Here is a 25402-nt window from a genome sequence, read left to right on the forward strand (position 1 = left end):
TAAAGAGAAACAGTTGGGAAGACAAAGACACAGAAGACAAGAACAAAATGGGGTAGCCAGGCATGGTGGTTCATGCCTGTCATCCTGGCACTTGGGAGGCTGAGGCAGGAGGATCTCAAGTTCAAGGCCGCCTCAGCAATTTAGCGAGGCCCTGTCTCAAAATAAAACATAAAAAGGGCTGGAGACGTGGCTCAGTGGTTAAGCACCCGTGGGTTTAATCCCTGGTACCAAAATAGAAAGAAGGAAAAAAGGGGGGGGGTTGCTGGATAACACAAGGACTTAGGGGGTATAGGATCCAGAGAACCGGTGGACTTTTATAGTGGACAGAAGAAATACCTCAAGTGAAGAGATGGCAAGAATTTCCCTCCTCTAACCTGGCCAGGAAGGGTGGGGAGGTTGGGTGACTAACAAGCACAGGGGAGTTGGTGCTGGGTCACACCCTCTGCCAAGTGCTTGAGATTCGTGTTTTGTCTAATGCTGAACAAAGACTTTAGAGGTACGTGTTTGGTCCCATTTTGCAGAGGGAGCTGAAGCTTAGTGGTTTGTCAGTAAATGCCTAGTAGCTGACTCTCCGCACACAATATGCACTTACACATGAGTGTAAGTGTATTATTAATTTTATAAACAATATACAGCACAAAATTCACAAACAATGGATACACACTGCTTTTATTGTCAATTGGGCACAGCCTATTAATTCTCAGAGAATGCAGTCCTTGATTTTTGCTGGACTCTTGTATTTATAGCTATTTTGTGGTTGCAATGCACAAGAGAATATAGTTCCAATATGAATGTTGGTTGATATTTTAAGTAAATTTGTAAGAAAACAAATAAAAGGATATATTTTGAAGCTTCATTCCTTAATGAATGGAATATTAGAAGAATATTCTCTCAAATTTTCAGAGCTGTTTGTCATGTAAAGGCAACAGACTCCACAAACTTCCAAGTTTCATGGGCACTTTAAACGTGATTTTCCATTGCTTTAAAACAAGATTGTATAGACAGTCAACGAAACAATAAACCAAGCCCAAAGATGTAGCTTCAGTGGCTCTCTATGGTGTCGACAGTCACACCGCAGTTGCTTTCAAGGGAGATTCACGGTAACAATGATACATCACCATCAGTATTTCCATCCTATGGATACCAGGCTAGGGATGTAGCTCAGCGGTGGAGGGCTTGCCTAGCAGGTGCGAGGCTGTGGGTTTGATCCCCAGCACTGAAACAAAAACAAAACAAAACAAAACAACATCACAGAGGTATAGAAGAAATAGGTAACCAAAGGCATAGATAATAGTAAAAATGTAAGCAGGACATGGCAACTTTTTTGGGCTCAATTCTCAATTATATATATATATATATATATATATATATATATATATATATATATATATATATATATATATAAACTTTTGCTTTTAGTATGATTATAGTCTCAAATAATTTAATTTTTTATAGTAGCTGTATTTAATACCCAACTCACAAAATTTACGAGAATTGAAACACCATTGGTGTTTGAGCAGGTACAGCCAGCTCCAGAGTGGGCCCCTGGACTCAGGGACATAACGGGAACAGCCCAGGGTCTGGCCTTCCCGTCCTTCCTAAGCACAGGGGGAGGTGAAAGGAGAATAAAGAGAGTGGGAAAGGGGGTGACTGCTAAGGGGAAAGAGATGAGGGAGGAGGGCTGAGCCCTACTGATGACCCAGCCTGAATAGGAAAGCTGGTGTCCCAGTGGGCCCAGGCACTACCTTTGTGAGGCCTCTTAAAAAAAAAAAAAAAAAGCTGGGCACATTGGTGCACACCTGTACACACCAGTAATCCCAACAGCAGGTGGGGGAATCACAAGTTTGAGGCCAGCCTGTGCAACTTAGTGAGATCTTGTATCAAAATAAAAAGGGCTGGGGATGTAGCTCAGTGATAGAGCACCCCCAGTTCCATCCCCAGTACTGCCAATAAATAAATGAATAAAATTATGTATCTTACATATTTCTGTGGTCAAGACACCTTAAAGTTAAAGACACACAAAAGGCGGGGAGAAAGTAACTAAAAATATAACAAGAGTTAATACCTAACAGAGAACTGCACATAGGAAAAAAAAAAAAACCCAGCTGGAAAATGGATAAAGTATACAAGTAGTCAATTCACCAAAGAGGAAATAAAAGGTGCCAGGTTTTTTTTTTTTTGCCTATCAGATTGGCAAGAGGGAAGAATGTTAATAATAATCTTGGCAAAGTGGGTGGGGAAATGAGCACCTCTGGTCCGTGATGGTGGGGTGTGAGTAGGAATAGCTACTTTTGAGAGCAGTTTAATAGTCTTTATTAAAATAATGTACACACCCAATGTGTTGTTAAGGAATTTTACCAAATGGATGAGACACGGTGGCGGGTAATCAGTACTAGGATAAAGGATTTTTAGATGGATTTATCTGATATGTTTTTGAAGACAAATTGTTAGGTTTAAAAAACCCAAATGGGGGGCTGGGGATGTGGCTCAAGTGGTAGCGCGCTCCCCTGGCAGGCATGAGGCACTGGGTTCGATCCTCAGCACCACATAAAAATAAAATATTGTGTCCACCTTAAAAATAATAATAATGTGTATGTGTAGTTTCACCAAACAGCCTTAAAAAAAAAAATGGTGCCGCTTTCTACTCCCATCCCTGACAAAAACATGTTAATATTTGTAAGTAAATTTAGAATGACTGATTTAGAGAAAACTCAGACTGCAATGGCAACAATAAAAACTGAAGTCTTTGGAGGAATCTGTATGGTAAGGGCTTCCCTTTGCCACAATAGATGGACAGATGGACGCAGTACCAACCAGAACCCAGCAAGGGGGCCTTTGCTTCTGCCTTTTCCCCTAGAAGGTTACAATATTATTGTGAAATTCAAGGAATGTAAAAGTGGGTAAGGGCTGAGGGTGTGGGTAAGGGCTGAGGGTGTGGGTAAGGGCTGGGGGTGTGGCTGAGGGGTAGAATGCCTGCTGAACATGTCCAAGGTTCCCAGCAGCAACACACGCACACACAGAGTGAATAGTTAGCAGGGATGTTAAACAGTATCCTGAAAAAGAAGAGAGCAACCTGAGTGGATAGAAGTCAACTTAGAGGAGGAGCCGTCTGTGCTGGCTCATGGTTGCGGGCTGCATGGCTTGGGCCTGTGGTGAGCCAGAGCACAGTGGCCGGGTGTGTGGTGGAGCACAACTGTCGGCCACGGCAGCCAGGAAGAGAGAAAGACAGGGGCCAGGGACAAGGTGTGGTCCCCCACGGCGTGCACCCAAGGACCCATGTCCTCCAACTAGGTTCACCCGCTGCAGTCCCACCACCTCCCAATAATCCATTCAGCGGTGAGTCCCGGGAGCCAGCCCTCATGTCCAGTCACTCTGAGCATTGCTGTCCCGGGGAAGAAGTCTTCAACACACGAAACCCTGGGGGACATTTCAGATCCAGCCATAACAGCCAGCAGCGTGTGCGCCACAGCAGGGGACTCCTGAGGCCCACAGGCAGGCGTGTCCGCCGGGCTCCTGCCCTCCACGGCCCTGCAGCTGCTGGCTGGGCGCACCGCGGTCCCTCCCCACACCTAACTGTCCCTGTGTGCCGTTTCTCTGCAGGCCCAGGCCTTGTCCTCTGCCAGCAAGTTTGAAGCCGAGTTAAAAGCTGAGCAAGATGAGCGGAAGCAGGAGGAGGAGAAGAGAAGGCTCCGCCAGGCAGCCTTCCTGGAACTCAAGGCTGCTTTCAGCGCATAGTCCAGCAGACCCTGACCTCCGCCCACAGCGGTGCCTCCACGGTGCCAGGAGGGACGGCCCAGCATCTTTACCCCTGCAGGCCCCTCCCAGCCTCCTGCCTGGCCTCAGGCCTCTCCTCAGCCTCACTTGGGTGGCAAGGGGCTGCCGCCCCCCCACTGTCCTGCCCCTGCAAGAGGGTCATGGGATGGCCAAGTCCCCCTTGCTCACCTCTCTGCCCTCCCCTGAAGCCGGGTTCAGCCTTCCCCTTCCCTTGCTCCACGCCAGTGAGTAGCCTGTTGTGCTCATTTGTATAGAAATTCTTTCTTTTGTGGTCCTCAGAGGACATGTTAGCTCGCCATTTTCTTGGGAAATCCTTCTCTCCTCCCATTTCTGTTGTCTGTCTTGGTCAGATTCTGCCAGTTGCTTTTGTGTGGCCTTCTGTAGTGGTGGCAGGATCCAAGGAGGCCAGGTGGACCACTGCCCACCCGCTCTCCAGCACGGGGAGCTGCAGCAGGAGAGGACTCAGCATAAAGACCGGGAGCACTGGCCTGCAGCACCCCCCTGGCCCTCCCTCTTCATTCCCCTCCTCTGTGTCTCCCTCCTTCTGTCTTCCACACCTAAGTGCCTGCTACTCACCTGTGAGAAGGAAGCCATCACTAGAAGTACTGCTAATGAGTAGAGGGGTTCCAGGTCAACTCTAACTCTGCAGATCATATTACAGTGGACCCCTCAGGTTCCCACGAGGTCAGGGACTCAACCAGTGCCTTTTGAAATCCCCAAAGTCATGGCCATCCTCTCCATCGAGCCAATTTCCAACATCTGCTTCAAGGTATTGAGGTAAATATGTTCTTACCCCTATGATAGATTTTTATATTTGTGAGTTCTTGGGATTGCTCACACGGACCAGGGTCTTGTTGTATTTTTAAAAAGAATATTTCCTATTGTCATATTTATTACTTCTCTTTTGCAACTTCTCTCTTTAGGGTAAAGAAACCATCTGCATTTCTACCTTAAAGCTCTTTCTTTTTAAATAAACTGTGCAAATGAACTTGGCCATCACAACAATGTACCTGAGTCTTCTTTGACTTTAGGAGGAAGAAGCATGTGTTCTATGGGGGCCAAGTCCAGCCCTGGGCTTCTGTTGACAGGGATTTCCTGTAGCATAGTTAGGAACGGGAACTGGAGGGAGGATTTTCACTGGAAGTTTGGGATACTAGGATTGTCGGCTACTCTCCCCTGCACCTCCTTCACACCAGCGAGCGTGCTTCCAGCCACTGGTCATATCTCTAGCTTAATCCTTTTGCTTCTAGACCCCTTGAAATGCTGACAAGGTCAGTGCCTCTCCCAGGTATGATATCAGGATGCTCAGGCCACCTGTGTAAGGACCCAGGCCTTAGGGAACACCCTTTGCTCTCCCAGAGGATCAGTCTATTTCTGCACCAACCCATAACCTACCATTCTCAAACATTGTTTTTCTACCTAGGGTCACATTCCAAATCTCTTCATCAGAGGGGAGGGCCCAAAAAGAATAGAGAGGTCCTTAGCATATGATCCAGCTACTGTGCTCCTTCAAATTTACCCAAGGGAGAGAGTGGGGTTTGGTGGTACAAGCCTGTAATCCCAGAAAATTCTAGGGTGGAGACAGGAGGATTACAAATTCAAAGCCAGTCTGGGCAATTTAGCATGACCCTGTTTTAAAATAAAAAATGAAAAGGGCTGGGAATATGGCTGGGTGTGGCAGTGTACACCTGTAATCCTGGCAACTGGGGAGGCTGAGGCAGGAGGATCTCTAGTTCAAGACCAGCCTCAGCAACTTAGTGAGACCCTAAGCAACTTAGACCCTGTCTCAAAATAAAAATAAATAGATAGGTCTGGGGATGTGGCTCAATGGTTAAGCACCCCTGGGTTCAATTTCTGGTACCAAAAAAAAAAATAATAATAATAGCATAAAAGGATTTTGGTCAGATAACCAAAAAAACCAGACGTACACTGCCCTTGTTCCCATCTGGTCATGACATCCTGCCGAAGTTGCTCCCACCTATGGTTCTGTTAGTAGCTTTGTATCGCTATGACTGAAATAACTAACAGAAACAACTTAAAGGAGGAAAAGTATATTTTGGCTCATGGCTTCAGAGGTTCTGTGGGTCAATTCCACTGTTCTGGGCCCACGGAGAGCCAGATCATGGCACAAGGGCAGGATGATGTGCTGCTCCATTCACGGCAGCCAGGAGCATAGAGAGGAAAGGAAAGGGGCTGAGAAGGGGAACCCTTCCAGCGCCCCCTCTCAGTGCCCCAGCCCCTCCCCATCTGCCTATGGTTACCACCCAGTGAGTCCCTTCAAACCAGGATGTACGGCTTAGGTTACAGTTCTCGCTATCCAGTCATCTCACCTCCAAATATTCCCGCACGAACCCAGGAGCTTTGGGGGGCCACTGCAGATGCAAACCATAACAGGTTCCCGCTTCCACTCCAAGGACAACTCTTCCTGGCTCCTTTCCTGGGTCTCTGCAGGGACCCAATGTTTCTCTACCCTCATTTGCCCTGACTGACCACCTTGCAGTTGGAATCATCTTCATAAAATGCAAATCTCATCCTAACATCTTCTCTTCCATTTTTGATTCCCACTCTTCAGATCTGGGGCCTACTGGCCTTGCCCCACCTCCTGCTCCTCCCTCTCTTCCTCTGTCCTGGGAACAGGGACTTTACAGCAGCTTAGGCAGCGCACAGCAGCTCCTGGAAGGTGCCACCCCCTCAGCCTCTTGCACACGCTGCTTCTTCTGATTGGCACTCCCTCCCTCTCTCTTCCTCCCTCCCATGGCAAACTACTCCTGAGAGTATCATCAGGAAGCCCTCGTGGTGCCCCCATGCTGGACAAGGAGCCCCGTCCAGGGTTCCCATTTCCCCTTGAGATTGTCTCTCTTGCAATCCTACAGCAGCATTCAGTATCCCGCTCCTGACTCCTCTGCCTTCTTGTTTGAACCATGAACCCTTCTGTGGACATGAGCTTGGCCTTGCCCACTGCCAGAGGCCTTAGTGTGTTGCCTGGCATGTCACAGTCCCTGCATGTTGATTTCACAAGAATGTGATGGGATTTTTCAGCAGAGAGGGATGGGAAAGGCAGGATTCCTGACCACTGGTGTCAGAAAGCTTATTTTTTAAATTTATTTTTGTGGTACTGAGAAGTTAAGCCAGGGGTGCTCTATCACTGAGCTATATCCCCACCCCTTTTTATTTTTTATTTTGAGACGGGGGGGGGGGTCTCATTAAATTGCTTAGGGCCTTGCTAAATTGCTGAGACTGGCCTTGGACTTGGTTTCTTCCTGCCTCAGCCTCCCGAGTTGTTGAGATTGCAAGTATGCACTACTGACATGACTGATGTCAGGAAACATCTAAGCACTTTAGATTCTATAATGGAATACCTGAAGGTGGGTAACTTTATTTAAAAAAAGAGGTTTTACCGGCTACTGTGGCAGAATGGGAATGATTCCATGCCTGGCATATGATCAGTGCTCGGTACACATGGGTCTCCTTTCTATCCACCACTCTCTCTTGCAGTCCAAGCTACAGTGACCCAGAAATGTTCAGTCCTGGATGCTGTCTTGACCCCAAGGGCAGATGTCCACTTACCTAGTTTTTTGGGGCTCTTTGCTAACCAGCCCAGGGAGACTCCTACCCATGTGTCTGCTTACCTGCCGTGACCCTGCAACTGGCAATTGCTGAGCTTGCTGGGTCTGATCATGGGAACTGGTGCTTTTGACCTTGTCTCCTTGCTGTCCACCAGGCCAGATTTTGGCCCATTTCTGCCCACCTGGCCAATGGTTCCAGAGATATCCTCTGGGTCCTGTAATGGCCATGGGGTCCTCAGGGGCCCATTTAGGGTTCTCCAGCCTGGGGAGGTGTGGAGGATGGAAACTCATTAAGGGTAGTTTCCCTGCTTTCCTCCAGTGTTGTCAGAAACCAGTCACTTTTGTGGTACTGGGGATTGAACCCAGGGCACACCATGCTGAACTATATCTCCAGCTCCCCCCCTTTTAAAAATTTTTTAAATATTTCTTTATTTATTTATTTATTTTAGTTTTCAGTGGACACAACATCTTTATTTGTATGTGGTGCTGAGGATCAAACCCAGCGCCGTGCATGCCAGGCAAGAGCGCTACCGCTTGAGCCACATCCCCAGACCATAAATATATATATTTATTTTAGTTGGTGCTGAGACTCGAACCCAGGGCTTCACACATGCTAGGCAAGTGCTCTACCACTGAGCCACAACCCCAGCCCTCCTTTTTTAATATTTATTTTTTAGTTGTAATGGACACAATACCTTCATTTTATTTATTTTATGTGGTGCTGAGGATTGCACCCAGGGCTGCACACATGCGAGGCAAGTGCTCTACCGCTGAGCCACAACCCCAGCCCCATCTCCAGCCCTTTTTATCCTACGTTGCCCAGGCTAACCTAGAATCTTCCTGCTTCAGCCTCCTGAGTAGCTGAAATTATAGGTGTGTACCACAGCCCCTGGCCTGCTGTTGCCTTTTTGAAGGACAATTTGGTGGACCATTAACATTAAAAAGTATATCTGTAAGCCAGGCATGGTGGCACATGCCTGAACCCTGTTCCTAGAGGCTGAAGCAGGAGGATGGAAGTTTAAGGCCAGACTGGGCAACTTAGCAAGACTCTGTCTCAAAATAATAATTTACTAAAGGGCTAGGGATATAACTCAGTGGCAGAGTGCTTGCCTAGCATGTGCAAGGCCTAGGGATCAATCCCTAGTACTAACAAAATCAAAAACAAATTATATCTGTATTAGTTACTTATTTTTGCACTAACAATTCACCTAATGACTTAGTTACTTAAAATAATAATTAACATGTATTATCTCACACAATTTCTGAGGGTCAGGAATTCAGAAGTAGTTTAGCTTGGGTGGGTCTGGCTCAGGGTCTCTCATAGGGCTGCCATCATCTGAGGGCTTCACTGGGGCTGGAGAATGGCTTACTTCCAAGGTGGTTCAGTCACAGGATTTGCAAGTTAGTGCTGGCTGTTGGCGAGAGGCCTCAGTTGCCTGCCACGCCACCCTCTCCAGGGGGCCGCTTTGTGTCCTCACACCATGGCAGCTGCCTTCCCCCAGAGCAAGTGCTACTGAAGCCAGATTTGAGGATAGGTAGTTAGTGTAGCTAGGTAAATCGGGTCTAATATCCAGTAAGATAAATAAAATGGAGGCCATTATAGAGAATGGAGTCCAGGAAAGCAGAGCAGCACTTGGGGAATTGAAATGTTACTGTCCCCAAGGCAGGAACCCATCCTAAGGAACTGTTAATGAAACAGCTCCCAGCAAACAGAGAGGGAAGTGCTAATCAAAAGCCATCCCAGGCCCTTCCTGCCCACCCAGCCCCCACCTTTTGGGCCTTCCCACCTGCATTCCATCACTGCCAGACAGAGGGAAACAAAGGACAGAAGTGTGGGAGGACTAAAAGGTGACCTTAGCTGTGAAAAAGGGAAGACCTCCCCCTTCCACGGATTCTGCCTTTCGGGTCCCCTTCTCCCTCCAGGGAGAAGTCTTTTCTACTGTCCTTTAATAAAGCTTTCACTGTCCACTCTCCACTGGCCTCCGCGGGCTTCTCTGGTGTTATACTTCAGCATTCTGGGAAGCAAGAGAGAGGAACGTGTAGGCCACAGTGTCCTTAATCACACTTGCGGGTTGCATAGGTCAGCGTTCTTGGCAAGAATCACTGGGAGCCATCTTGGAGCTGACCACCACAGAATCCATCAGGGCCCTTAAACAAAAGTCACATAATCGAAGGCAGACTGACGTAAGCAGAAGAGAGATTGACTGAAGACACACTGAGGAGCTCTCAGAATCGCTAGCAGGGCTGGGGGGCCGACCTAAGCAAGCAGGCAGGAGGCCAGCTGACAGGTGGCCAGAAAGCACGTCTTGGGATCCAGCCAGGGGTGGTGCTGCTGCCCTGGCTGGCCAGAGCTCTGCGGTGTCCTGCTTCTTCAGGTCGTTTGTTCCAGATTCAGCGTCAGGCGAGTTCAGTCACATGCCCCTGTGTGGGGGGTGGGGGTGGGGCAGGAAGGTGTACCATCTCCATTTTGTGTTTTCTGTGAAAGGAGACAGGTCCTGCCTCTCACCAAGATTCGCATTTCCCCAAACATGGGAAAGTATTTCAAGTGCAGACCAGTCGTGAAAAACAGCAGATGTTCACTGTTTTGACTTTGGAATTTATCCTATAGGTAAATATAAAAAATAGAAAAAAGATAAATTTAAGGGGCAGTACTCATGACAGTGTTGTTAGTCACAGCTAAAATGTGGTAATGATCAGAATGACTATCAGCATGGGATTGGTTAAATCCACCATGGTACAGACACATAAATCTGCAAAGCTGGGTAGCCATTAAAACAAAATGTGAGCTGGGCGTAGTGGCCCACACCTGTAATCCAAGCAGTTCAGGAGGCTGAGGCAGTTTGAGGCCAGCCTCAGCAATTTAGCGAAGCCTAAGGCCCTGTCTGAAAAAAAAGAAGGGGATTGCTGAGGAGGTGGCTGGGTGGTTAAGAGCCCCTGGGTTCAATCTCCACTATCAAATAAACAAAAACATGGAGGACTCCAGGCATAGTGTTCCTTGGGAAAGCCCTGGAGCCCAGCAGTATGCCTAGTAATGCTGAGCTGGGTTCACTGTGTTTGTGTTAGAGAGGAGACATGAAGCCGTGTCTCGGCCTGAGAAGACTGCAGGCTTCATGACGTCAGAAATCAGGTGGACTTTAGGATCACTATTGTATTCCCAGCATCATACATATTGTATTTATGCATACAATATTTCGGGAAAAATGAGATACAAAACTGAGGGGAAGACAACCCCAGGGTCCTATAGGTCTGAGGGAGTTAAATTTTCTTGTATATGTTTTTGAACTCTAAAAATGTTTTTTGCATGTGGTACTGGGGATTGAATCCAAGGGTGCTCTACCACTGAGCCACATTCCCAGCCTTTTTACTTCTTATTTTGAAAGATGGTATCACTAAATTGCCGAAGACTGGCCTCGAACTTGTGTTCCTTCTGTCTCAGGCTCCCAAGTTGCTAAGATTCCAGACATGCACCAACATGATTGGCTTTGAACTCTATTAAAACCATAAACATATATTGCTTTGCTGTGATAACAACTACCACCATGGCCACTACTCTTTTATTAACTAACAGCTAATAAAAAAAGAGAGGGGAATCTATGACCACACAGAAAATGAGAAGAATGTTAAACAACATGTGGGAACAACCCTCAGGAGCAACAGAAAAATGAAACCCTGAATAGGCAAAAGACGCAGAAGAAAATGGTTAACATTTTGAGACACATCATGGGGTATTGGGTGAAAGGACACATTTACTATATTTCAAAATTTTAAAAATGACTTAATTGTCTTTTACCTCTAGAGTTTGGAAATGAGAAAAAAAAAATATATATATATATATATAGAGAGAGAGAGAGAGAGAGAGAGCCAGGCACAGTGGCACATGCCTTTATTCCCAGAGGCTTGGGAGGCTGATGTAGGAGGATGACTAGTTTCAAAGTCAGCCTCAGCAATTTAGTGAGGCCCTAAACAACTTAGCAAGACCCTGTCTCACAAAATAAAAAGGGGCTGGGGATGTGGCTCAGTGGTTAAGCACTCTTGGGTTCAATCCGTGGTATGAAAGAAAGAAAAAGAAAAAATATGCAAGTACTTTATGATAAAGCCTGTTTTTCAAACACAAAAGTGAATTTATTTCCTTAGTACCATTTCTGAGTCCTGTTGATGGCCGCTCAGCTCTCTGGAGCGTTTTCTTCAGCCATTCTTTTCCCTTTGCTCTCCAGGAGGTACCCAGCCCTCTCAGGCTTCTGTGCTAGTCCGTTTTCCACTACAGTGAGCAATGCCTGAGTACTTTATAAAGAAAAGACGTTTATTTAGCTCACAATTCTAGCGGCTGAAGGTGCAGCCTAGCACTGGTCCTGGCTGGGGCCCCTGCCTGTGTCACACGTGGTGATGGGATGGCGGAAGCCTGTGAAAGGAAGAGCCCCTAGACAGGGTTGGAAGACCCGAGTGGGGAGGGCCTCTCAGTCTCAGGAGAACTGGGAATCCCAGGAAGAACGACCCTACTTCTGTCCTGAGGGCAGTACCCCCTGAGCTCATGAATTTCCAACAGGCCCTGCCTTTTCAAGGCACCGCTGTCTCCTAATATTATCACAGGAAACTTGGGGGGACAAACTTCCAAACCATAGCGGGTCCCAATCCAACGGTGACTGCCCTCCGCACTCAAGTTCCACCCTTCCCCTCTATCTTCTTTCAAACTTCTACACCCTCTTCCTCATCACCCCAACTCTTTGTTCTCACTGTGCAGGGGACATTCAGCCTCCACATCTGTGGCCATTGGCCAGCCCCATTCTCCTTGATGCTTCTGCCGATGCGACATTACCAACTGGTCCTTTTCCCCTTCTGCTCTGAGACTTGCCCCTGCGTCTAGCCTGGCCCACCTGGTACTTCTCTCTGGGCAGCAGCAACACCTTTTCCTCCCAAGAGCCTATCTGGACTCCTTACTTTTCTTTTCTGGGGCTGCTGGTTATGGATGCTTCCCTGGATTTCAGACATCTCCTCTCCACGGATGACCCTCACTCAGATCTTTAGCTCTTACCCCCCAATCTCCTCACGTCAATGGCTTCTCACCCTTTGAGATGACTCAATGAAGTGGGTGGCCTAAAACAGAAACTGATGGTCTTCTAGTTCTGGAGGTCTCAAGTCCAAGAGCCATGTGTGGGCAGGTTTGGTTCCTTCTGAGGCTGTGCACCCCTCACTTAGCTTCTGGTGGTTGCTAGCAACCTTCGGTGTTCCTTGGCTTGGAGAAGCATCTCTCTCACTCTCATCTTGTCTTCATGGTCACATGGTGCCCTTCCGTGTGTGTGTGTGTGTGTGTGTGTGTGTGTGTGTGTGTGTGTGTGTTGTGTCAATTACCCCCTGTCTACATGGACACCTGCTATATTGGTACAGGGCCCCTCATGACTCCTTCCTTCTTTCCTCCCTCCCTCCCTCTCTTCCTCCCTCCCTCCCTCTCTTCCTCCCTTCCATCCTCTCTTCCTCCCTCCCTCCCTCTCTTCTTCCCTCCCTCCCTCTCTTCCTCCCTCCCTCCCTCCTCCCTCCCTCCCTCTCTTCCTCCCTCCCTCCCTCTCTTCCTCCCTCCCTCCCTCTCTTCCTCCCTCCCTCCCTCTCTCCCTCTCTTCCTCCCTCCCTCCCTCTCTCCCTTTCTTCTTCCCTCCCTCCCTCTCTTCCTCCCTCCCTCCCTCCCTTCCATCCTCTCTTCCTCCCTCCCTCCCTCTCTTCTTCCCTCCCTCCCTCTCTTCCTCCCTCCCTCCCTCCTCCCTCCCTCCCTCTCTTCCTCCCTCCCTCCCTCCTCCCTCCCTCCCTCTCTTCCTCCCTCCCTCCCTCTCTTCCTCCCTTCCATCCTCTCTTCCTCCCTCCCTCCCTCTCTCCTCCCTCCCTCCCTCCCTCTCTTCCTCTCTTCCTCCCTCCCTCCCTCTCTCCTCCCTCCCTCTCTTCCTCCCTCTCTCCCTTTCTTCCTCCCTCCCTCCCTCCCTCTCTTCCTCCCTCTCTCCCTTTCTTCCTCCCTCCCTCCCTCCCTCTCTTCCTCTCTTCCTCCCTCCCTCTCTTCCTCTCTTCCTCCCTCCCTCCCCTGTACTGGGGATTGATCCTAGGGCCACTCCACCATGGAGCTACACCCAGCCCTTTTTATGTTTTATTTTGAGACAGGGTGAAAGGTGAGTGACTCACCAACCCAAGAGATTTTATTGAGGGGCTGCCCACAGGGGAAGAAAAGGAGAGGCAGAGAGAGGAGAGGAGGAGGGCAGAGAGAAAGACAGCAGAGAAGAGGGAAGAGAGCAGAGAGGAGAGAAAGAAGGGGAGGAGGGCAGAGGGCAGAGAGAGCGCGAGCTACAAGCTTCTGCTTAAGAAGGGTTGCATAGGGGACGTGGCAGGTGCTGATTGGCAGGGTGACTCAGGAACAGCACTGTGCCCTGTGGGGATTGGTTGAGAAAACCTTTGAATTTGGCGCTCTTCGCTCTTCAGCTTGGCGCCCTTGGGGAGGGGTAAGGGATTCAGTGATGTTCTCGTGACCATGACGGGAAACTCAACTTCAGCGGGGAGTCTCCCACACACCCAACACAGGGTGTTGCCCAGGCTGGCCTCAGATTTGCCATCCTCCTGCCTCAGCCTCCCTAATAGCTGGGATTACAGATGAGCACCACTGTGCTCTGTGATTCTTTTCTTTGTTTTTTTTTTTACCCTTTTGATAAACTATCTCCAAATAATGTTATAGTCTGAGGCACTTGGAGTTAATTTGCCAACATGTTTGTTTGTTTATGCCAGAAATTGAACCCAGGGGCACTGGACTACTGAGCCACATTCCCAGGCTGTTTTATTTTTTATTCTTAGGGTCTTAGGATCTTGCTAAGTTGCTGAGGCTGGCTTTGAGCCTGCAATCCTCCCGCCTCAGCCTCCTGAGCTGCTGGGATTACAGGCATATGCCAGGCTCAACATATGTTTTTGAGAGATATAATTCAGTCCATGACAAGGATGTTCTAGTCACTATTACTGTAAGTAAATTACCTCAAAATCTACTGACTTAAATCCACCATTTTAACATGTTGACACATTCGGTGATTCGGGAACTCAGACAAGGCATAGTGAGGATCTTGTCCTGCCTCGTGATGTCTTGGGCATTATTTGATGCTGAGGATGACTAGACGCTCGGGGCTGGAATCATCTGGTTGCATTTTTCACTCAGATGTCTGGTTGCGGATGATGCTGGTGTCAGCTGGGACTTCAGTCAGGGCTGTCGATAGGGCAACTACTTGAGGGCCTTTCCTTGTGGTCAGGCTCCAGGCAGCCTCAGGCCATTGGGACTTATTAGGTGTCAGCTTTGCTTCCAAAGGGAATGTTTTGGCAAGCAGGGGGTGGAAGCTAGACCACCTCTCATGACCAAGCACAGGGAGTTGTTGTTTTACTTCCTCTTCTTGCTTTTTTTTTTTTTTTGTACTGGAAATTGAACCACAGAGCTACGTCCCTTGCCCTTTTTTAATTTTTTGAGACAGAGTCTTGCTACGTTGCTGAGGCTACCCTTGAATTTTCAATCCTTCTGCCTCAGCCTCCTGAGTCACTGAGATTACAGGTGTGCACCATCACTCCTGGCCAAACTACTTCTACCACCTTCCACTGGCTAGAAGGGCAAAGGGGAAGGGAACTTGACTCTACCTCTTGAAAGTGTAATAAATGGTCTAGAAGAGTATGTCAAGTGGAAGATATCACAGCCATCTTCAGAAAAAGCAATCTGTCCCAAGTGATGGGCCTGACTTCATTACAAATCAAACTATTTCAGATCAGACTCCTTGCCTTGACTCCCATTACCAAATGATCCATTCCTCACAGCTTCTGTTCCTATTGATGGCGAAGTAAAGTAGAAACTTTCTTATCATCCCTGATGACAGCATGCTGCAACCAGCATGCATCAGCCTACGGTTGTAGATTAAAAACCACTACTTAGTGAAGCACTGGAGAGACTGTGAGGAAAACAAGAAGCAGAGTACATCCTTCCTAAGGAGCAGAGGAACCAGAGCTTTAGTGTCCAGGGATTTGTTGGACATTTACTCTGCACCAGGACAATCATTGTTGAGAATTCAAAGTTGAAGAATGCAGTGTGAATAGTGGCTAAAACCATGGGGCTTTGTCAGCTTTGATCACCATCAAGGTCATCATCATTCCCTAGAATTGGTTCCTGCTGTATAGTTTAAGGCTAAAAATATGGCCATGGCACTCTTGACAATGAATTTGGCAGTTTCTGAGAAAGTTAAAGAAGCATCACCACCAATCCCATTCCTAGATGTTTCCAGGTGAAGCAGAAACCTATGTCCATACAAATGCCTGCTTGTAAGTATTTATTAAAGTTTTATTAATAATCTTCCTGAACTGGAAACAACCCTAATGTCCCACAGATAAGGAATGGATAAACAAATAGTGGTGCATACACCCAGGGAAATACTATTCAGCAGCAAGAAGGAGGAAGTACTGACATATGCAACACTGGTTGATCATGCATGTGCTAAGTGAAAGAAGTCAGTCTCAACATATATGACATTATAAGAGGAAACCCTAAGGTCATAAAACTGATCAGTGGTTTCAGGGGCTGGGTGTGGAGTAAGAGCTCATTTCCAACGGTCATTGGGGGAAATTTTGTGGATGACAAGACCATTCTGTACCTTGATTTGTATGGCTGCACACACCTGTGGACATTTGTCAAAAGTTGCATAAATATACAATAAAAATGATAAATTTTACTATGTTTTTACCTTGATTAAAAAAATAAAAACAGGGCTGGAGATGTGGCTCAAGTGGTAGCACGCTCGCCTGGCATGCGTGCGGCCCGGGTTCGATCCTCAGCACCACATACAAACAAAGATGTTGTGTCTGCCGAAAACTAAAAAATAAATATTAAAAAAACAAAACAAAACAAAAAAAAACCCACAGGCAACGCATAGGTGGCAAAGCATCAGAAAGGTGTTATGCCAAAATAGTTAAGGACATGGGTTCTGCAATTAACCAGGTTGGGCTTGGAAGTGCTGGCCGACATTTGGGGATGGTTAGGACTTCTCCTAATGCCTGTTTGGCCTTCTCAGAGTTCCATAGCACTGTCACCAGGATTTACAAGAGAAAATGCAAGTAATGCACTTAGTGAGGTGGTCAGCACAAAAAAATGTTATTTATTATTTTTATTAAAAATGATAGTTCAAGCTGGGTATGGTGGCACAGGCCTGTAATCCCAGCAATTCAGGAGGCTGAGGTAAGAGGATTGCAAGTTCAAGGCCAGCCTCAAAAATTTAGTGAGGCCTTAACTAATATAGTAAGAACATGTCTCTAAATAAAAAATAAAAAGGGGTGGGAATGTGGCTCAGTGGTTAAGTACTCCTGGATTCAATTCCTACCGCCCCATCTTCCAAAAACAAATAAACAAACAAACAAAAAAAACCCTGAAAAAAGAAACAAACAAAAAAACCCACAAAGGATTAAATAAATCTTAAAAACCAAAAACCAAAACCAAAACCATGTATTAGCAAGCCAACGACCTGTAATATTAAAGGCTAGGTGTGACACAACTGTAATCTCAGCTACTAAGGAGACTGAGGCAGGAGGATCAAACTTAGCAGAATGGGACTGTAAGGGGTCCATTTGAAATTCTGCATTTTTAACAGCTTCAGCAACTTTGCAAGACTCTGTCTCAAAATAAAATAAAAAGGAGTGGGGCTGTCTCTTAGAGTTTGCCTCGCATGTTCGAAGTCCTTGATTTAATCCCTAGTATCAGAAAGAAAATCTTCAGAGATAATAACATATGGTTTAGGCTTTTATTTATTTATTTGGTACTCAAAGGCACATAATCACTGAGCCACATCCAGCACGCCCCCCATTTTTTCTTTTTTAAATTTTGAGACAGGGTCTTGTTAAATTGCTTAGGGCCTTAAGTTGCTGAGGCTGACCTCAAACTTGTGATCCTCCTGCCTCAGCCTACTGAGTTGCTAGAATTACAGGTGTGTGCCATTTTGCCTGGATGGTTTAGGCTTTTAAAGATGAGCAGGAATTATATAGGTTGGAGAAAAGCAGGACACGTGTTGGGAATGGCATTGTTACCAAGAGGGAACACCTTGTGCAAAGGCTCAAACAGAATGGCATGTTGGTGGATCCTCAAACAACAGCACTTCTGGAGCCTTACGTTCTTGGGGGAAGAACAGGAAAGGGTGGCAGCATGGATGTTAGAGGGTAGAATTTAGCAGAATGGGACTGTAAGGAGTCCATTTGAAATTCTGCATTTCTAACATTCTTCCAGGTGATGATGATGATCCTGTTGGGCCATTTTGAGCAGCAAGGATATAAGGGTCAAGGGAAGAAAGTATTTCAGAAAGAAGGAAGTAGTCAATCACTTTGAAGACAGGAGCACTAAGTCAAGATGAGAACCGAAAATCTCCAGTAATGTATCTGTAAATTGTGGTGTTCTTATGGCAAGCTATAGATGTATAATAGATAAGGACAGAAATTGCACTGGAAGTGCATATAAACAACTCTTCCGTGCTTGTTTGTCTATGAAAGGGATCAGAGGCACAAAGAGGTAGCTGGAAGGGAAATTTTAAGATGGGAGATAAATTTGAGGATTTTTTTTTTTTTTAAGTTGTTGGGAAAGATCTTGTAGAAGGGGAGAGACAGATGGCACAGGAAAGAATTATGACATGGGAAGGGTAAAGTTACCAGATTTAACGAATCAAAACATGGGATGCCCAGGCTTGGGGATATAGCTCAGTGGTAGCATACATAAGGCCCTGGGTGCAGTCCTCAGCTCTGCCAACAACAACAACAACAACACACACACAACCAGGGATGCCAGTTAAACTTGAATTTTTTGGGGAAAAAACCCTCTTAGTTTATGTTCCAAATATTGCTGGGTGTCCCGTGTTTTACCCCAAAACGGAGCACTGAAGCAAAGGGTTGTAGGCCCAGTGATACTGGGCGGGAGTCTGAGCTCTAAGTCCTTCCCAGCTGTCGTCTTCCAACACTTCAGAATGAACTCCCAGTTCCCTCAAAGATAAAATTGCTTTGAGTCTCAGCTTTTGTCACTGCCCCATCGCCTATGATAAACTGGCAGGAAAGTGCTGGACGAAAAGCTGCGGAAAAGTTCTAGCTTGAAAGATCAGTCCCTCAGTTATTCGGAGACTTTTGAATTGCAAACTGGCCATGGATTGGGTGCATAGGATAGTGAGTCACAGGGTCCCTGGCCAGGATCCAACTCTGGACTCAACTCAAGGACAGGAAGTGGCCCACCAAGCGCCTGCGCACTGTGCTGCCCCGCCCTCTGTCAGCGTTTCATCCGGGTCTCGCGCAGGGGCGTGTTCGGGCAGTGGGGCGGGCAGCTTCGGAAAGGAAGGCTGTCGTGGGAGGCTGGAAAGGGGCGGGAGTGGGGCGGGCCGGGGGCGGGTCAGGGGGCGTGACCGAGAGCGCGCTGTCACGTGACGTGCGTGGCGACGTGTCGGCCATCTTGTGTTGTTGAGGCTGAGGACTGACTTGGGTTCTGAGAGACTCCCTGTCCGGGACCGCAGGTAACCAGCGACTCTGTCTAGCTCCACAGCCCGGCTGCCCTCCGCTCCCTGGCCCCGCCGCCGCGGCCCGGGCCGCCTAGGCCTTCCGCTCGCGCTCGCGTCCCCGCCGCTTTTGGCTGACCCGGCCGGGCCGCATGGACACCCACAGGCCGCCCCGGCTGCGGCCGCGGTCGGCTCTGGGCGTCAGGCGATGGGACAGGTCTGGTGCGGGGCAGGAGGGAGCCTCCTTCCGGGCGAGGGGCCCGGCGGGCCCGGGCGCGTCTCAGCAGCGGGCAGCCCCTCCGCCGGGGCCCCCGTGGCATGGCGGGGGGAGCCGAGGAAGGGAGGAGGCGAGGGGTGGGCAGCGCCAGGCCGGCTCGCCCAGGCCAGCGGGCTCGCCTTCGCTCGCCGCTCCCCGGGGCCGGACGCCCGCCCAGCTTCGGCGTGCCCGGGTAACAGCTGCTGCGGCCGGACAGCTGCTCCCGCCGGCCCTGCAGCCCGCACCTGCCCCCGGGAGGTGCACCCTGGCCTTCCCCGCGGAGCATCTGGACGGGGAGACTGCTTCCCTGGCGAGAGGACTGGGTCGGGACCAGGCCCGAGGCAAGGTGGAGCCATGATCGGAACCTGGCACCGAGGCTGGGCGTGTAGAGCCGGTGGCAGCTTTGGGGACCCGAACGTTCACCTCAGGTTGAAACGGGCATTAGTCTTAACTGTAAGCAGTTTCCCACGAACCACTCTGGACACTTCAGTTTTGTGACTGGAAAAATCAAATGGGCAGGGAAGGAGGGTACGAAGAAGCAGGTTTGTATGACCGTGGTTGGCGATAAATAACGTGGCTTTGCATTTCCCCGGTCCTCTCCCCAGCTTTCCTAAACACACCTAGTTTCTCTGAAAGAAAGGTAAGTATGCTAATTTAACTGGAGGATTAGGTAAGGGACTAGAACCTGTGGAAAGCTTCCTGTCCCGTGCTGTGAACCTTGGATTATGGGAGTTTTGGTTCGCAGTGTCGTACTGAGGGGAGATTCTCTGTCTTTATGTAGTATTTCCCTCTTAGATTCACTCCAGTGACTCCCTAGATTAGGGGGAAAAAACAACCCCAGTTTTGTTTTTGGACATCTTTTCTGTACATTAGCTTTCATCCTATAATATTTGCAGCTCTGGTCTTGAAGAGTTTGACCGATTTGGTTAGAATGTAAATGTTTTCTCTCATTGATGTTTTTACGTGATTTACCAGTTAATGTAGCAGCTTTTGGATTGCTTTAAGCTGGAATATGTATATTTCTTTTACATCAGATATTAATTTCAGAAGAGCACATTAGAAAAAAAAATTAGAAGTGGCTTGTATCGGGAAAATGTCATATGATCCTTTGACATTTAACACTGATGATGGCAGTGATTCACTAGAAAGGAAAAGCCTTCACACCCTTTTGTTACTTGACAGAGCACTTTTAGAGTTTTGAGGTTGGTGAGGGAGAAGGCACTGTGTGTTTCATATTCATTCATTCATTTGACAAATATTGAGTACTTAATACACTCTTGGGTGCTGGGAGCAAAAAACTGACCCAACATTCATGGAGCTCATTTCTAGACAGATAATTATGAACTTAGGTAAAATATACATATGCTCCTTGACTTAAGGATGAAGTTACATACCCATAAACCCGCCAAGTTGAAGATACTTTGAGTCAAAAATGCATTTAACATACTTAAAAGTGCACATCACAACTTAACAACATAGACTACTGTAGAGTCTCAGTTGTTTACACTGGTTGATCACCTTCATAATTGCATGCTGCTAGTTGTGGCTCACTGTCAAGGTTCAGCATTGCCAGAGAGTATTGTACCACATACCATTAGCTCTTGAAAAGATCAAAATTCAAAGAATGGTTTCTATTGAATGGGTATTGCCTTTTGTACCATAGTGAAGTTGAAAAGACATAAGATGACCCTATTTTAAGTTGGGGACCATCTGTATAGTGGTAAGTGATGTGGGAGAAAAATGAGGAAGGGAAATAGGATAATAGGGAGTTGGGAGGGGTTAAATTTAAGTTGAGTCCCCTGGGGCTTTATGGATAAGCTAACTTTTGTGGAAAGACCTGAATAAGTAAAGGGGCAAGGGCAAGGGCTGGGGATGTGGCTTAAGTGGTAGCGTGCTCTCCTGGCATGCGGGGGCCCGGGTTTGATCCTCAGCACCACATACAAACAAAGATGTTGTGCCCGCCGAAAACTAAAAAATTAAATATTAAAAAAAAGGACAAGGGCAAGAGTGCTTCAGGTTTGGAGACAGCAAGGACAAAGACCCTGAGACAAAAACCAAGTTGGGCAAAGCACTGAGGCTCACCTAGAGGTGGGAGGGAGACTGGAAGGCTGGAGGCAGTGTGTGTACCTATCTCTTGTACAAAGATGAGATGTGGCATTCGCTGTCCTGGAATTTTTCCTTTTTTCTGTGACTCTTAGGAAAATCAGATTTGGAGATTTAGACCAGCATTTCCAAATGTGACTGGGAAATCACATTTGGAAAAATTCAGGATGTTCACATATTTTAGAAAATTGTTAATGAATTTTTTTTTCTCAAAAATAAGACTTAAGGGCTGGGGTTGTGGCTCAGTGGTACGGCACTTGCCTAGCATGCATGAGGCACTGGGTTCGGTCCCTGGAACCATGTAAAAATAAAAAATAAAGGTATTATGTCCATCTACAACTAAAAAATTAAAAAAAAAAATTTAAAAAGAAGACTTAAAATGAGATTGATGCTAGACTGCCTTGAAACAGTTTTGAAAGGAATGATTTGTAGGAAGGGATCTTTGGAAATTGAAGAATATTTGAAAATATAGGGTAATGAGGATTTCCTTTGAAGTTTAGACATAGGTGATTAAGGAATATAATGAGGTAGAATCAGTATATTAATGCAGGTTATTTTTAACTGATCCGGAAAGAATTTCTTTTAATTCTGTACTGTTTTGTCTAGTTGTAAATACCACAGGGACTCTCCCACTAATTTGTATTTATTTCCTTTATAGTGTTTCACGTGTGTAAAACTTGTTTTTGCTGATTTTTTATTCCTTTTACCTTTAAGACTAGTTCTCAAATTAATATTTAATAGACTGGGGAAAAATTTTTTACTGATTTTCTTCCAGTTTATCTCCATATTCTTATTCCTGAGTGTTGATAAATGTCCTTTCATTTTAGTTTACTGGAAGAATTAAATACTTCAGGGTTGAAGTGTTTTTGCTGATTTTTTTTGCCTATGTGAAAAATAATTTGTAATGGGTTTGCCTCAAAATCATGTGAAGACAGAATTAACAAGGTCAGTGTGTGAATGGAGCTCCTTGATAAAAGGGGACACAGTCAATGATGGTAGTGATGAGGTAGTGTTTTAGCTAATTGCCTTTCTCCCTCTTGTTCCTTTTTTGAATTTTCAAAATGACATTTCCAAATTTTAATTACTTTGATGTCATAATCAGTTCATTTGTTCTCATGACTCTGCATTTTAATACTCCAAATGTCTATTCTCTTTTTATTGACCTTCACACTGGAAGATGATACTATTGATAGTGATTGCTGTCTAAGAGGACCTTTTTGGGTGAAAAGATTCCTATTGTCCCTTCTAAAAAGATATTTGATGTCATTTTCAAAAACTGAGTTTGTTTGCAGATCTCTATTTGTCCCTGCTGATTAAATTTTATGTACTTTCTGTTTTATTCTATAGTGGGACCAGTCTCATTAGGTTGAATCTACAGCCTATGTTGGTGTTAATCCAGGTGTCATAGAGGCAAGTTAAATGTCCATTTTCCTTTTAACACTTTGAATTGCCTTAACATTCTTTGATCATTGCTGTAAAAGACTGAACCCAAGGTTTTCTTCCTCCCCTCCCCTTGACTCTTACTAGTATTTTATGCTGATAAAGTTTTGGAGTTTCCATTCATTTTTAATGCCCTGAAGAATTACTCTCTTTAAAAATAAAAGGAATTTTTTATTTCAAGAATAAGCTTATTTATTTATTTTATGGTTCTGGGGATTGAACCCAGATCCTCATGCATGCTAGGGAAGTGTTCAGTATTCTTTGATCAGATTATTGTTTTTTCTATTTTGTCATACTCTCAGATGAATGAGAAATATACTAGATTAATGTAGGAATGAAAAATTATATTTTTTATGAATTGCCCATAATTTAGTGTGAGGTTGGGAAAAGGAGTAGCAATAGAAAAATGAGGAGACTAATTCTTTGAGTGACCAAACTTTATTTTATGAACATATTTGTAAAATATAAGGTATTACATATTTCCTTAAAGTAATTAAATAAAGAACACAGTTTTGTATTTTCTTGTTAGTTACAGGGTTTATTAACTTGAACTTAATTTGTACTTACAATAGGAGATAACCTGGAACTTGTTCTCTTGAGTTAGGCCTGTAGAAGTTTGTTTTTTTTATTTAGTTCTCCCCCCTTTTCCTTTTGATCTTAAAAAAAGGTAGGATGCAAGGGCTATAGTTGAACATTATAATATGGCTACTTTGCAAAATTCAATCAAAAGTGGAAATGGCTTTCTCAAGTTGCTTTCTTGCTGCTAATAAAATTAACAACTTTTTAAGTTATTCTTTGATAGTATTCAAAGCATCTTGATTTTAGCTAAGATACCACTTGAGGCTATTGTGGTTCAGTCTATTCCTTGTCACTTGAAATATCACCATCTTGTGGATTTTTAAGATTCTGCCTCTACACAGTATTAAAAGCATGTTGTAATTTTGGAGCTGGAAGTGCACCTGGTAGCTTTGTTCCTTGGACATTTTGTTGGCGCTAGTCAGATTTCTGGGGGCTCAGTGATTATTCGCATGTGGCCATGATGCTACTTCATTTTCTATCAGCTATTCTTTAAAGATTCTTTAAAGATTATTATCAAAGCCCTATAATCGATGCTTTTTTTGGGGGGGGCGGGTACTGGAATTTGAACCCAGGGTCACTTTACCACTGAGCTCCATTACTAGCCCCTTCCAATTTGCTGAGGTTGTCCTTGAATTTGCAATCCTTCTGTTTTAGCCTCATAATCCGCTGGGATTACAGATAATGTGCCTGGCTATAATGTGGTTTTGAATGAAACTCCCAATAATAATAATAATTTTCTTGAAGCCCTGTAGTGGTAGTCATTTGTCTGGTTCATTAGAATCATTTAGGAATTTTGTTTAAAATATTTACTTCTCATTTCTACTCAGGTGTTACCCAGGTCTCCAGATATGAGAGAATCTAGTTTTTTGTTTTGTTTTATCTTTTTCTTGGGGATGAGACTCTCACTGTATTGATCAGACTGATTTCGTACTCTTGAGCTTAAGTAATCCTTCTGCCTCAACCTTCTAGTAGCTGGGACTATAGGCTTTCCAGACCCAGCAGGAAATCAAGTTTATAATAAACATACCAGGTGATTGTAATATTTTAACCAAGTTTGAAAACCATTTCCTGTGAAATATATTCATGACAAAAAGCTATACTTTTAAACTTTGCTAGATGATTTACATTAATACTTTTATTGTTTACAGTGTTAAAAGGGCCGGAAAAATCTGCTCAAACCTCCTGCTGTGAACCAGCAGAACTTTTGAACAGGTAAGCTGGAAGGGGAGCTGAAAGTTGAGGGCTTAATAGGTGATGTGTGTGTGTGTGTGGTGCTGGGGATAGAACCCAGGGCATTGTGCATACTAGGCAAGTGCTCTGACAGGTGCTCTACCACAGAGTTAAATCCTTGTGCTCAAAAGTTGATTTTTGCTATATTAGGTTTCCGTTATTTTTCCTGAGGTTATGATTAGTGATTAGAAATTTTTTTTGTGGTACCTCTTAGATCCTTTATGAACTGTAAGAATAACATACTGTTTCTACATTGATCCTGGTGTGAATTTGCATTTTAAACTGTTAATGATTTTTTTTTTAGAGAGAGAGAGAGAGTGAGAGAATTTTTTTAATATTTATTTTTTAGTTATCAGCGGACACAACATCTTTGTTTGTATGTGGTGCTGAGGATCGAACCCAGTTCGCACGCATGCCAGGCGAGCGCGCTACCCCTTGAGCCACATCCCCAGCCCCTGTTAATGATTTTTTTGATAGCTGGAAACAGGAAGAGGCATGCTTTTGGGTCAGGAGTGCTGAGGGGCCGAGTTATCATGAAAGAACCCAAGAATAGTTGGCTTCATGAGGGATGTGAACCAGAAATTGGGATGTATTCAGGAACCAAGGTAGTTTAGATAGCATTTTACTCCCAGTTGTTCAGAAGTATCCTCTCTTTGTCTTGCCTTAGTTGTCTTTCTGTAGTCCTGCCTTTTATGCTTTAACAAATAAGTGGAAGAAAATAGCTGCTTCATTCCTGGAGCCACAGATGAACCCAAGGTCTAGTGCCACTAGCCAATTGATTGTTAGCTCAGTGTCTAAATTTTAAGTTCCTGGGAAGGAAGATTTGATTGGTTGTACTTGGTTCAGTTTTTTGCTGGTTCTTAGAGAAGGTAGAGCAATGGCTATTCTAGGCAGATTCACCTAGAAGCTTCTAGACTTTTTTTTTTTTTTTTTTTTTTGGTCACAGGATTGAA

The 25402-nt window shown here is 45.6% G+C and overlaps 2 protein-coding genes across 7 annotated transcripts in view; both read left to right on the forward strand.

Moving 5' to 3' along the window:
- Window positions 1-4779, forward strand: part of Efhd1 (EF-hand domain family member D1) — a 50714-nt gene extending 45935 nt beyond the window's left edge. For both annotated transcript variants that reach the window (XM_058577464.1, XM_046439864.2), the window contains exon 4: window positions 3601-4779. In XM_058577464.1, coding sequence (XP_058433447.1) covers window positions 3601-3735 — 135 coding nt within the window. In that variant the 3' untranslated portion in view covers window positions 3736-4779. The remainder of the gene's footprint in view (window positions 1-3600) is intronic.
- Window positions 4780-18779: 14000 nt separating this feature from the next.
- Gigyf2 (GRB10 interacting GYF protein 2) overlaps window positions 18780-25402 on the forward strand; it is a 135664-nt gene continuing 129041 nt past the window's right edge. For 2 of the 5 annotated variants that reach the window (XM_058577478.1, XM_058577481.1), the window contains exons 1-3: window positions 18841-18859; window positions 22548-22610; window positions 24368-24431. The gene's annotated coding sequence lies outside the window, so the exon portion shown is untranslated. Of the gene's footprint in view, window positions 18860-22547; window positions 22611-24367; window positions 24432-25402 lie in introns of those variants that run through there. The other 3 variants (XM_058577480.1, XM_046439577.2, XM_058577479.1) reach the window with 3 other exon arrangements.

This window comes from Marmota monax, unplaced genomic scaffold, assembly GCF_021218885.2.
Source record: "Marmota monax isolate L192 unplaced genomic scaffold, Marmota_monax_Labrador192_F-V1.1 WCK01_AAM20220418_F8-fsc00041, whole genome shotgun sequence".
In the NCBI taxonomy this organism is placed as follows: Eukaryota; Metazoa; Chordata; class Mammalia; order Rodentia; family Sciuridae; genus Marmota; species Marmota monax.